Source organism: Somniosus microcephalus, chromosome 8 (assembly GCF_052327205.1).
Source record: "Somniosus microcephalus isolate GS21.2 chromosome 8, FLI_Smic_1.0, whole genome shotgun sequence".
Classification (NCBI taxonomy): domain Eukaryota; kingdom Metazoa; phylum Chordata; class Chondrichthyes; order Squaliformes; family Somniosidae; genus Somniosus; species Somniosus microcephalus.
In genome coordinates this window covers 33,160,613-33,173,966 of record NC_140994.1, presented here as the reverse complement: position 1 = coordinate 33,173,966, position 13,354 = coordinate 33,160,613, and the positions used below count along the sequence as shown (strand labels likewise).

Below are 13,354 nucleotides of genomic sequence, written 5' to 3'. Positions count from 1 at the left end.
TAGTTACTAGCAATGTGGTGAGAGTGGCTTCCGGGGTTGCAGAAAGACTTGCAAACTCTAAACACCTAAATCTGTGCTCAAAATGGAGTCAGCAAGAGCCTTTCCCTTAGGCAAGTAAGCAGGTGTAATGTGGGAGTATTTATGTGGATTTCCATGCTCTGCATTAATGACCTCGCTCAATGGCCACTGAGCTTCTGCCTCACGTCGACAGACATGGTTCCCGAGCTGCGTGATTCCCGTGGTCATCCAGTAAAAATTAAAGGTCTGGTTAAAAACACTGTTAAGGGTCTCACAACAAGGATTTTATAAGCTTAATTAGGTCGCCCGCCTCTGCCGTTCGGGTCTGTGGCACGCTGGCAAACGCGCCCGAGTTAAAGGCGCGAGGAAGCAGGATGACGGCGCGTTCCCGACGCGCTCGCAATTTCTGCAACTTTTACTGCTGACCCGCCTCCAAACCCGCACGCGCGGCAGCGGGAACATTCCAGCCATTCGCTCCACATCGACCCTGTCCAACCCATTCATAATTTTAAAGATCACCTCTAAGTTCTCTTTTTTTTTTAAGAGAACAGCCACAACCTGTTCAATCTTTCCCGATAGCTTTATACATCCAGATCATTTTTATTTGAACAATGGTTAATAGAAGACTTCTGTCCACTTGAACTTTGTTCTTTATAAAAAAGATGGGACGTTTATTAACTGTAACAGTGACCACTTACTGAGTGTTCACGTAACAGTTAGCATTTTCTCACAATGATGGTGCTTGCAGCTAAGCTTTTTGTTGGCATGTTTTTAACCTGGCTTGCAATAGTTTCATTGACTGTAAGTACATTATTGAAATAATTTGTTGAAATAATTGGACTGTCCTTCCCATTTTTTAAATGTTTTCTGGTTAAGATGTTAGAGCATATGAAAACATGCATTATGAACTTGAATATAAACAAGTTACAACTCCTTTGGTAATTAATTAGCTAAAGCCAGTTAAGGGCAATAAGAGCACAGTGGTCATTTAAATGAATCATTTTGTTTGGGAGCACTATGGATGTATTTTTCAAAGTGCATTTGTTTTGAAAACCGGAAAATCTGAGTGGAGCATGCCCAATGCATCCAGTTTCTAACAATTTTAGAGAGGGGTCTTTAAATAGGCTCCTCATTAGCAAATGCAAGGCTCCTAATGCCCACTTAAGGTGATCGCCAGAGATGCCTGAATGTCGCCTGAGCCAATTGGATGTATTTTAGGCACATGACAAAGTTCTGCAAAATTGGACCTTTTTGCCTACATTTTGCTCCTGAAAAGCTGGTGAAAAAAGATCCAATTTCCCCCCCCGATTTGTTTAATCTGGGACTTGGGAGGTAGCTTAATTGAATAAGGTACTTTAAATCCAAACTTTTTCTTACATGTGCTTTTTCATTCTTGAAAATTAAACACCTATTTTAACTACATAGCTTTGAGAATATTTGATATATTTAAAGATGCCCATCTAAAGTATTGTCATTTTAGATGAGAAATGCTCTGCGACCAGGTGCTGATACCCTCACATACACATCTACAGGTAGAGGTAACCAGACCTCACTTTGGCAGAAAATTAGTACATGCAGGGACTCCTATTCTCAAAGGAAGCTGGGACCACAAAATTATGTGAAACATAATAGTGGATGTGTTTCAGAGATTCCGCATGGAATAAGGCCACCAGTATGGTCAACAGCTGGCACAACCTGATTGGCAGTACTTGCTAAAATGCCACCAACTACATCTACAGGCCCTGTTATGCCTACCTGGCAATGACTATGGGGAACTATCTTTTCAGGGCCCAGGTCAGTAGAGATCCAGATTCTGAGATATGCCTGTATGATCAGCCATGGCCTAAAACCAGACTGTATCTCATTCCAAGCATACTGCAATGCTGATCTATGGGGATGAGGCAATGGATTTGCACAGTGGACCACTCTCTTTGCAGTCATCTTCTGCAGCACCATCTCCAATTCAGCAGCCATCAATGAGGGTGGGGGGTTGAGGGGCAAGGGGGGAGGTGAAGGGGAGGATCATTACTTACTTGTAGACTCATGCCTGTATCTTGAGTTTCCTTTCATTTCATTTTTGTCTGTCACTTCTTCGTCCCCTTCAGCTTTACCAAAGGCTGCTAATTGATTGAGATAGCTTTGGAGCCTTTCCAAAGGTTTTTAGTATATTTGTTCCTCTATTCTGACATACCCCTTTAATTGTCCTTATTTCACTTCCACACAATTTTCTGCTCTGATCACTAGGGATCACTGCCTTCCAGTGTGAATCCACGGCAATTTCCTCCTGGGCCATGCATTTGATATGCAGGGCGGGTTTGGAGCAGTAATGCTATTCCTGGGAGGGAGGGAATTACAGCTCTGGTGCAACCTTCGAGAGGCTGCAGCCAGTTAAAGGAGAGCACCACTTTCTGTGCAACGGCAACATTTGAAGCAGAAGCATGTGGAAGCAGCATCCTTGAGGGAGTCAGCAGGTGCAAGGGCCCTCAGATTCTCAAATATATCTCTAGAGGTGTTGCTGGCTGAAGTCAGCGCCAGAGGAGGCAGACTGCCACAGCCTCAACTCTGCCACTTTTTATTAGGAAAGAGCATGAAGGAATATGGATCAAAGGTGGGGAAATGGAGTTGAGGTACAATCTCAGCTATTGTGGCGGATCGCCACCTAAACGGGCGCAATCCACTTTTCCGTCCGTGGACAATAAATCGGGCACCTTGCCTTTAAGAAGCATGCTGCCTTTAAGGCATGACAAAGGAGCGGGCGTCGCCCTCAGTGTGTACTCAAAAGCGCGGGTGTCGCCATCATTCGGTTTTCAGGTTTAGCAGAGAGAAGAGCTGGAGCAGCCATCTCTCAAGAGAATGTAATAAAAGCCATGTGTTCCTCAGATCGGTTCGGCCTCCATTCGTGTTCCGCGGCAGCCTCAACATTGGTGACCCCGACGCTCAGAACGTATTCCGAGCACTGCAATGGCGGACACGAACGCAGTTTCCGTGAAACTGCCGGAGTTTTGGGAAAACCAGCCCGAAGCCTGGTTCCTCCAAGCTGAGTCCCGATTCCGGCTGCGACACATCACCACAGATGGGACGAAGTATGACTACCTCGTCGCATCACTCGGTAGCTCCACAGTCACGAAGGTCTGGATAGCGCTGCAGAACTCACCAGAGGGGGGCAAGTATGCACATCTTAAGGCCGCGCTCCTTAAAAAATTTACGACCTCAACATACCAGCGAAACTGCCGCCTCCTCGACCTTCCAGGCCTCGGTGACGCCTCACCGTCAGACCTCCTCTCCCACATGCTCTCACTTACCGACGAGAGCCCACCCAGGTACCTCTTCCGCACGCTGTTCATCCGCCAGCTACCTCCCAGCATCCGCCCAGCGATCGTGGCGTCCGGCCTCACGGACCTAGAAGCCCTGGCCGACGAGGCCGACAAACTGCTGTCCGCTCACTCCAGCCGCGACGTCGCTCCGGACCTGGCAGCCACAGCCTGGGCGCGCCCCTCACCGGCCACCATGCGGCCACAAGGTCCAACCACGGGGCCCATGGGGCCTTCGCGCCCCACAAACCTGGGCTACTGTTACTATCACGCACGGTTCGGCGCCAGGGCACAACGGTGCACACCTCCCTGCTCCTTCAAGTCCGCCCCCGTACCAGCCCCCGCGATGGCCGTGGGCCACACGGGCTTCCTGCTGTACGTCACGGATGATAAAACCGGCCGCCGGTTCCTGTGCGACACTGGAGCTCAGCACAGCATCATCCCAGCCTCCGCCCTCGACATCCAAAAGGGTGAATGAGGACAGGCGCTGGCTGCCGCTAACGGCTCGTGTAAAGTCTGTGGGTTATATGGTGAATTAATACACAGACTACAAGAGTAACTTTAACAGGACTTTACTATTCGAAGGTCAGGGCGAATCTGCCCAATAAATCCTTACACAGCACTTAGATACCGGTGTGGTCACCACCGGTATTACAGTATACAGTAGCCAAGATAAAGTAGTGCAACCCTTAAAATAGTTCTCTTAAAGGTGGAACGTTACATACACTGCAATCCTCCCTTTTTAGGTTAACAATATATACATATTCCCATTAATATAACATCTTAACATATATACAACTTTATGTGAAACAGTTCACAGATTCAGTCTCTCTGGAGGCTTCCGGACTCTGTCCGGATAACGCCTCGGTGGTGTAGTCGTTTTCGGTGGTGTAGTAGGTTCTTCTGGCAAGGTTGATTCGGCTTGAAGGACCGTTTCAGGTTCATCGGATTCCAGTATTACCGGATCGGAGGTAGATGCTCTGGGTATCTCTGCTTCAACATTAGACGTATAGAGTTGTGGAGTAGGTTGGGCCTTTGTGGATGATTCTATGATCTGGTCAACATGGCGCCTTATTATGCTTTCACCAATGTCCATGGTATACATCAACGGTCCTAGCCTTTTTCCAATAGTTCCCGGCTGCCATTTCTCGGTACGGTAGTCCCGGGCCAAAACTTGTTGACCTATCTGAAAGGATCTAGTTGGCCTTTCATTCATGCCTTGAAATTGTCGGTTCTCGACGTCCCTTCTGATGTTTGGCTTAATCAAATCCAGCCGGCATCTTATTCTTCTATTGAAAAACATCATGGCGGGAGTTTGGTTTGTGACCGCATGTGTTGCATTCCTGTACGCCAACAAGAAGTTATCTACCTTATGTTGTAGATTTATGTCTTCATTACCCATGGCCTTTATGGCCTTCTTGAAGGTCTGGACAAACCTTTCAGCTAATCCATTGGTGGCGGGATGGTATGGGGCAGACGTATAGTGCTTGACCCCATTGCTTTTTAAGAACTTCCTGAATTCTTCGGACACAAATTGCGGTCCATTATCAGAACAGATCTGTTCCGGCAGCCCATTCCTGGCAAATATGGTCCTTAATACTGTGATGGTTTTTTCCGTGGTGGTGGAGGACATTTTTATTACCTCCGGCCACTTGGAGTGTGCATCCACCGCGATTAAAAACATTGAGCCCATAAATGGACCAGCAAAGTCGATATGTACCCTTTGCCATGGAGATGAGGGCCACTCCCATGGATGCAGAGGAGCTTGTGGTGGCGCGTTTTGGGCCTTCTGGCATCCTAGACAGCTCTTGGTTATTTCTTCGATGTCTCCATCAATACCTGGCCACCACACAAACGCTCTGGCTAGGTTCTTCATTTTCACTCCACCCAGATGCCCCTCGTGAAGCTCCTTTAGTACTTTCTGCTGGAGTTTGGGTGGAATCACCACTCTAGATCCACACATCAAGGTTCCTCGGCACACTGACAGCTGTTCTCTTCTGTGCGAATATGCTGACAGCATTGGTTCGCCATGTACTGGCCATCCCTCCACCGTTAAATCGTAGACTCGTGAGAGAGTCGGGTCATTTCTTGTTTCCTTTTCGATCATGGAATTTGTTACTGGTAGACATTCCATTATGGTTGAGTGGAACATCTCCACTGGGTCCACTGTAGTCGCCTCTTCTTCCACTGGCAACGGTAGGCGCGATAACCCATCAGCATTTCCATGCTGTTTGGACCTTTTGTATTCAATGTCATATTGGTGTGCCCCTAGTAGAACGGACCACCTCTGTAGCCTTTGTGCTGTCATAGTGGAAACGGCCTTGTTAGGGTTGAATATGGACACCAACGGCTGGTGGTCTGTCAGCAATGTAAACTTCTTGCCCTGCAGGTAATGATTGAATTTCTTTACTCCCCACACAAGGCTGAGAGCCTCCCTATCTATCTGAGCATAATTTCGCTCAGCGGAGGTCAATGATCGGGATGCAAATGCGACTGGCCTTTCCGAGCCATTTGGTAACTTGTGTGAGAGTACAGCTCCAATACCATAAGGGGAAGCATCACAAGCTAGACAAAGAGGTAGCGTTGGGTTGAAGTGAGCCAACACTTCCTCAGAGGTAATCAACGCCCTGCTTCTGCGAAAGGCCTTCTTACAGTCCTCGCTCCACTTCCATGGTACTTCTTTCCGCAACAGAGCATTCAGCGGATGCAGCACCGTGGATAGATTTGGCAGAAACTTATGGTAATAATTAATCAACCCCAGAAACGACCTCAACTGTGATACATTTTCCGGAGCGGGGGCCTTCATGACCGCTTCGATCTTGTCAGGTGACTTGTGCAGCCCCTCTTGGTCAATGACATGACCGCAGTACGAGATCCGTTTCTGGAAGAACTCACATTTCTGGCGATTAACTCGAAGGCCATATTCCTTCAACCTGGTGAGCACCAGTTTCAAATTTGTGAGGTGTTCCTCCTCGTCTTCTCCCGTAATCAGGATATCGTCCAAGTAACACTGAGTGCTTGGAATCCCCTGTAAGACCTGCTCCATGGCCCTCTGCCAAATTGCTGGAGCCGAAGCTACTCCAAAAACCAGTCTATTATATCGATACAAGCCTCTGTGCGTGTTGATTGTGAGATACTGGCGTGACTCTTCCTCGACCTCCATCTGTAAATATGCTTGTGCCAGGTCTATCTTGGTGAAGTGTTTCCCGCCAGACAATGAAGCAAAGATATCCTCAATCCGCGGAAGCGGGTATTGTACCGTGTGAAGCACCGGATTAACTGTGATCTTGAAGTCTCCGCAGATGCGGACCTTCCCCGGTCCCCCTGGCTTGTTACTTGATGAAGACTTCATGATGGGAACAATGGGCGTGGCCCACTCACTCCAGTCCACCTTCGACAGTACCCCTGCACGTTCAAGCTCTCCCAGTTCTGCCTCCACAGCAGGTCGTATCGCGTAAGGTACCGATCTGGCTTTGAAAAATTTTGGGCTTGCATGTTCTGCAATCTTGATTTTTGCCTTAATTCCTCTCAGTGTTCCCAGTCCCTGCTGGAATACCTCTTTAGCCTCGTCCAATATTCTGGACAACCGTTCAGGTTTGACATCTTTCTTTCCGAAATCTACCGTCATTGTGTTTAGTGAGTGCCAGTCTATCTTTATTTTCCTGATCCACTCCCGTCCCAGAAGTGGTGGACCTCCCTCGGGTAGTACATATAAGTCCATTCCTTGGTGATCTTTGCCCTTGTGTCTCACCTTGACTTTTATCTTTCCGATGGGGTATACTTTATGCCCCGTGTATGTCTGCAATACTATCTCCGTATCCCGTAGGGGAATATGTTTGAATAACTTTTTGTAATCTTGTTTATTCATGACCGTCAACGCCGATCCGGTGTCCACTTCCATCTTCACTTGGACTTTTGCAATCTGCAGTGTGACCCAGATAGTTTGTCGGTTTGCTTCTTTACTCACATTGTGAATCCTCAGACTACCCAGTTCCTTGCTGTTGGGGTCTGAATCCGAATTCAGTTCATCTGGACTCTTCACAGTCACCTTATGTACCTTTCTGTACTTCTTCTGCGGTGACTTATTGTTGCTGGTTTTCTTTCCTGACCGGCATACTTTAGCTATGTGACCAAGTTTGCCACATTTTCTACATTCCTGGTTTTTAAACCAGCATTGGTTCTGGTCGTGTGTTGTCTTCCCACAACGGTAACATTTCGTTGTACCCGAAGTCATTTGATCCACACTGAGTACCGCTGTCTTCAGCTGCATTTCCGCCGTGCCTCTCACTGCGGCTTCGTGCGATGCTGCAATAAGGACAGCCTTATCAAGTGTAAGATCGTTCTCTTCGAGCAGTCGCTTTTGTGTTCCTTCCTTCGACATCCCGCACACGAACTTGTCTCTCAGTGCCTCTGTCAGATTTACCCCAAACTGACAGTATTTTGCTAGCCTACGCAGTTCAACCAGGTACTCCGCGTTGCTTTCCTCCTTTAGTTGCGTTCTCCCGTAAAATTTAGCTCGTTCCGCTAATCAGTGGTGTGGGGTTCACATGATCCTTCAGGACAGCAACAATATTAGCGAAAGACTGATCCGTCGGTTTAGCTGGTGATAGAAGATGCTTCAATAACCCGTATGTCTTCGCACCCATTGAGTTTAGTAAGGTTAGAGCTTTATCATAATTTGCTATCTTATTGACCTTACAATATATCTCGATGCGTTCTACATACGTGGTCCAATCTTCCACATCAGAATCGAATTCGTTGATGTTGCCACGCTTAGGCATCTTCACAATCTTCCTGAGAAACAACAATGACATTTTTCTTTAACTTTTTTTTTTCCAAAAATGGCAGTTTCCCGCGCTTGTCTTCTTCCCCGCCCACTTTCAAAATGGCGGTTTCCCGCTCCTGTCTTCTTCTCCGCCTACTGGCGGGAGGGGTAAGCTTTTCCCTCGGGTGACAACCGCTGGCTTTCGGGGTTCGCAGCCTGCGCGCCGGCTTCAGTGCGTTCTTTGTTCCCTTTTCTCGGCAGGGCAACCGGCGCTGGGGACAACCCGTTGACGGCGAACAGTTCTAGCCGCTGGCTGAATCTCCTCGGTCTCCCTCGCTCGGCTCTGTCTCTCCCGCTCGCTCGGGCTCTGTCTCTCCCTCAGCGGCTTCCAATCGCGCCTCCCAGCCCTCTCGCAGTCCGGTCCTTTCCTCCCCCGGCTGCGGCTGAGTTCTCCGCGGTTTCTTATTTTTATTTCTTCCCGCGCCTTACGATCCCGGTCGCAGCGCCTCGCGGCCTCGGTAGCTGCCCGGCCTTTCGCCGGTCGCGGTCGAGCTGTCTCACGACGCTGTTGCGTCTCCCAGCCCGCTTGTAGCCCGGTCTCTCACACCGGCTGCGTTCCCGCTTGCACCGCGGCTTCCGTGCCCCACGATGCCCCAGTCTCAGCACCTCTGGGCCCGACTTCTGTCCGGCTCCTTTCCCCCTCGACCGTGGTCGAGTTCACCGCCCTTCCTCCGTTCTTTTTTTTTAATTTTCCCCCTACTCACAGTCAACGTGGCCGACTTGGTTCTCGTGGCTGATCGGCTCACTCACCACCGTGGCAGAAGGGACGATCACTGCCTGTTGCTGATGGAAGGCTTCGTGTCTGAATTCTTCCTTCTTCCTTGCTCTGCAGACTCGAGTCTTCTCTCAGCAGAATGACGAGGGCGGGTGCCTCCTCTCGACGCTCGTTAACTGCTTCGGATGTATCGCTGCCACAGGGTAAGATCGAACTCATCGCCACTGTAAAGTCTGTGGGTTATATGGTGAATTAATACACAGACTACAAGAGTAACTTTAACAGGACTTTACTATTCGAAGGTCAGGGCGAATCTGCCCAATAAATCCTTACACAGCACTTATATACCGGTGTGGTCACCACCGGTATTACAGTATACAGTAGCCAAGATAAAGTAGTGCAACCCTTAAAATAGTTCTCTTAAAGGTGGAACGTTACATACACTACAGCTCGGACATCCGGACGTACGGCACCCGCACAGTCACCCTCGACCTCGCTGGTCACCGCTACCGATGGGAGTTCATCACTGCCAAGGTACTCTCCCCTCTCATCGGCGCAGACTTCCTGTGCGCCTACGGCCTACTGGTAGACATCCCTCGACACCGCCTCGTGGACATGAACACCATGTCCCCCATCCTGGGCGCCATCCCCCCCCCGTCAACCCGCCGACATGGCGTCACAGTGCCACGCCCGGGCCACGGATGACTACTCGGCACTCCTGGCCGAATTCCCGGCCCTCACCAACCCGACCTTCTCCGCGGAGGTCGCCAAACACGGGGTGGAACACTTCATCCCCACCACAGGCCCCCCAGTGTACGCCCACGCCCGCAGGCTGGACCCGGCCAAACTGGAGATCGCGCGGACCGAGTTTGCCACTATGGAACAGCTCGGCATCATCCGCCGCTCCAACAGTCCCTGGGCCTCCCCACTCCACATCGCCCCCAAACCAGGCGGGGGTTGGCGCCCCTGCGGGGATTACCGCCGCCTCAACGACGCCACCACCCCTGATCGGTACCCCGTGCCGCACATTCAGGACTTCTCGGCTAGACTGGCCGGCCGCTCAGTCTTTTCCAAAGTCGACCTGGTGCGCGGCTACCACCAAGTCCCCGTCCACCCCGCGGACGTCCCCAAGACGGCCGTAATCACCCCCTTCGGGCTTTTCGAGTTCCTGCGGATGCCCTTCGGCCTCAAAAATGCGGCCCAGGCATTCCAACAGCTCATGGACTCGGTCCTTCGGGACCTGAAGTTCCTGTTCGTCTACCTGGACGACATCCTGGTAGCCAGTTCCTCCAAGCAGGAACACCTCGAACACCTTCGCATCCTGTTCGGGCGCCTCAGCGACCACGGGCTCATCCTCAGCCCAGCCAAGTGCCAGTTCGGCCTGGACAAGATCGACTTCCTCGGCCACCACATCACCCATGCTGGGGCCATTCCCCTGCCCACCAAGGTGCAGGCCGTCCAGCAATTTCCCCGCCCCACCACCATCAAAGGACTCCAGGAGTTCCTCGGGATGGTGAATTTCTACAACCGCTTCATCCCCAAAGCGGCGTCCCTCATGAGGCCCCTGTATGAAGCCCTCCGGGGCAGGAGCGGCAAGGTGGCGGTCGAATGGACGGCAGACGTATCAGCCCCCTTCAACTCCACCAAGACCGCGCTCGCCGACGCCACCCTGCTCGCGCACCCACGGCCCAATGCCAGAGTAGCGCTCACCACGGACGCCTCCGACCACGCGGTCGGCGCCGTGTACGAGCAGTGGGTCAACGGCGCCTGGCAACCACTTGTCTTCTTCAGCCGCCAACTACGCCCCCCGGAGGTCAAGTACAGCACCTTCGACCGCGAGCTCCTCGCGCTGTACCTGGCGGTCCGCCATTTTCATTTTTTGCTGGAGGGCCACCCCTTCACTGCGTTTGTCGACCACAAACCCCTGACATTCGCAATGGCAAAGACAACCGACCCCTGGTCCGCCAAGCAGCAGCGCCAGCTCGCGGCAGTGTCCGAGTTCACCACGGACATCCAACACGTCTCCGGCCGAGACAACGTGGTAGCCGACTGCCTCTCCCACCCCACCATCCACGCCGCACACCTGGCAGTTGACTACGCTCAACTCGCAGCAGACCAGCTCACGGACCCTGATCTGCTCTCCGCACCTACCAACCTACCGGGGCTACGCCTGGCCGACGTCGCCTGCGGCCCGACTGCAATCACGGTCAAGTGCGACATATCCCTATCTCAACCTCGGCCCGTTGTCCCAGCATCCTGGCGCCGCCGGGTATTCGAGATTCTCCACAACCTCTCCCACCCCGGCGCCCGCGCATCCATCAAATTGGTAGCCAACCGCTTTGTCTGGCGCGGCCTTCGCAAGGATGTGCGTACTTGGGCCAACTCCTGCCTAGCCTCCAACGGGCCAAGGTGCAGCAACACACGAAAGCACCCCTCGAGGAGTTCACCGTCCCTTCACGTAGATTCGACCACATCCACGTGGACATCGTCGGGCCCCTGCCGCCGTCACAAGGCCACACGCACTTGCTGACGATCGTCGTCCGCACCACGCGCTGGCCCGAGGCAATTCCACTGACCTCTACCACCACCGCCGACATCGCCAGAGCCTTCGTCAGCACCTGGGTCGCACAGTTCGGCGTCCCCTCCGACATGACGTCGGACAGAGGTCCGCAATTTACCTCTGAACTTTGGACCGCCATCGCACGCAATCTCGGGGTGACCATTCACCGCACCACAGCGTACCACCCCCAAGCCAACGGACTGTGTGAGCGGTTCCACAGATCCTTGAAGGCATCTCTTCGAGCCAGCCTCCAGGACGGCGCCTGGACCGACCGACTCCCGTGGGTCCTCCTCGGCCTGCGCTCCGCGGTTAAAGAAGACCTCCACGCATCGGCAGCAGAGCTCGTGTACGGCCAGCCGCTGCGCGTACCCGGCGAGTTCCTGCCCACCGCCACGACACCCTGGTCAGCCGAGCAGCAACGCCACGACTTCGCCTCACCGGCGCTACAGTTCGCCCCGGTGCCCATTGCCCGGCACGGCGAATCCACCTCACACGTCCCGCTAAGCCTGCACCAGGCACGGTTTGTTTTTGTCCGGCACGACGCCCACCGCGGACCCCTTCAACCCCCGTACGACTGGCCCTACAAAGTGCTACAGGCTGGGGACAAATTTTTCGACCTACAAGTGGGCGACAGGACTGAAAAAGTGTCGGTTGACCGACTCAAGCCAGCACACTCGGAGCCCGGTGAGCAGGTCCCAGTAGCTCGTCCACCGCCACGCGGCCGACCTGCCCTCAAGCCAGTACACCCAGCTGCTCCACGCCCGGCCGTTCCACGTCCACCGGCGTCCTACAAGAGCCGCTCCGGCCGGCCCATCAGACCGCCGCACCGTCTCGTCCACACCTCCTAAGCGGATTCTGGGGGGAGCTCTGTGGCGGATCGCCACCTAAACGGGCGCAATCCACTTTTCTGTCCGTGGACAATAAATCGGGCACCTTGCCTTTAAGAAGCATGCTGCCTTTAAGGCATGACAAAGGAGCGGGCGTCGCCTTCAGTGTGTACTCAAAAGCGCGGGTGTCGCCATCATTCGGTTTTCGGGTTTAGCAGAGAGAAGAGCTGGAGCAGCCATCTCTCAAGAGAATGTAATAAAAGCCATGTGTTCCTCAGATCGGTTCGGCCTCCATTCGTGTTCCGCGGCAGCCTCAACACTATAATCTAATTGAATGGTGGAACAGGCTCAAAGGGCTGAATGGCCTACTCCTGTTGCTAAGTTCCTAGTTCCTCAGTTCCATTAAAAGATTAAATAAATTTGGTAATGGTCAGTATAGGGCCAATGGTCTGTGTGAGAACTTGGCTCGATGGGTCGCTTGTCTTAGCTTCTTTCGTACTCTTTAATGTTCTTCTGACTCCATCAAAATTCTAAATTGGTATTTCATTCTCTTAAAATATTTTCATTGTGTGAAAAATGGACGTCTACCACATCTGTACCAGCCAAATTCAGATGCAGTGTGAAGTTTTGTGTGTTCGCATGAACAAAATGCCTCTTTATTATTTATACCAGTTCTTCCTTCAGGTTATATTGAAAATCATAGGAGTACAGGAGTTTAAATTGATAAAGAAATAAAAGGAATATAATTGACACATTTTTCTAATAAGTTTTTATTTGTTTAAGTCTTGTTACCATTTGAATACAGTTAATATTAGTACAACATTTGTCTTATTTGAGAATTTTGTTTTTTCCCCATACAGCAAGCCTTTTCACTCTCATCATTTGGTAAGTAGTGTTATTTTTCTGTATGCACTGATACAAACTGTCTTACTTATACAAGGTGATTTGTATAAATGATTTTGATTGAAGTAAATTAGGCATTACAACCATTTTCTGTTTAAGTGTATCAATATCAAAGAGATTGTGCTTGAATAGTAAGCCCATCACAATCCTATTTCCAGTATTAATGAGGGTGTGAATTTGCAAGGTCAATTTGAT

The 13,354-nt window shown here is 51.3% G+C and overlaps 1 protein-coding gene across 1 annotated transcript in view; it reads left to right on the top strand.

Annotated features, from left to right (window-relative positions):
* The first annotated feature begins 349 nt into the window (after nucleotides 1–349).
* The window catches only part of LOC147113429 (factor VII-activating protease-like), an 88,881-nt gene continuing 75,876 nt past the window's right edge, over nucleotides 350–13,354 (top strand). The window contains exons 1-2 of the mRNA XM_085994480.1: nucleotides 350–819; nucleotides 13,117–13,141. Of these exons, the coding sequence (XP_085850606.1) occupies nucleotides 751–819; nucleotides 13,117–13,141 (94 nt within the window). The 5' untranslated portion in view covers nucleotides 350–750. The remainder of the gene's footprint in view (nucleotides 820–13,116; nucleotides 13,142–13,354) is intronic.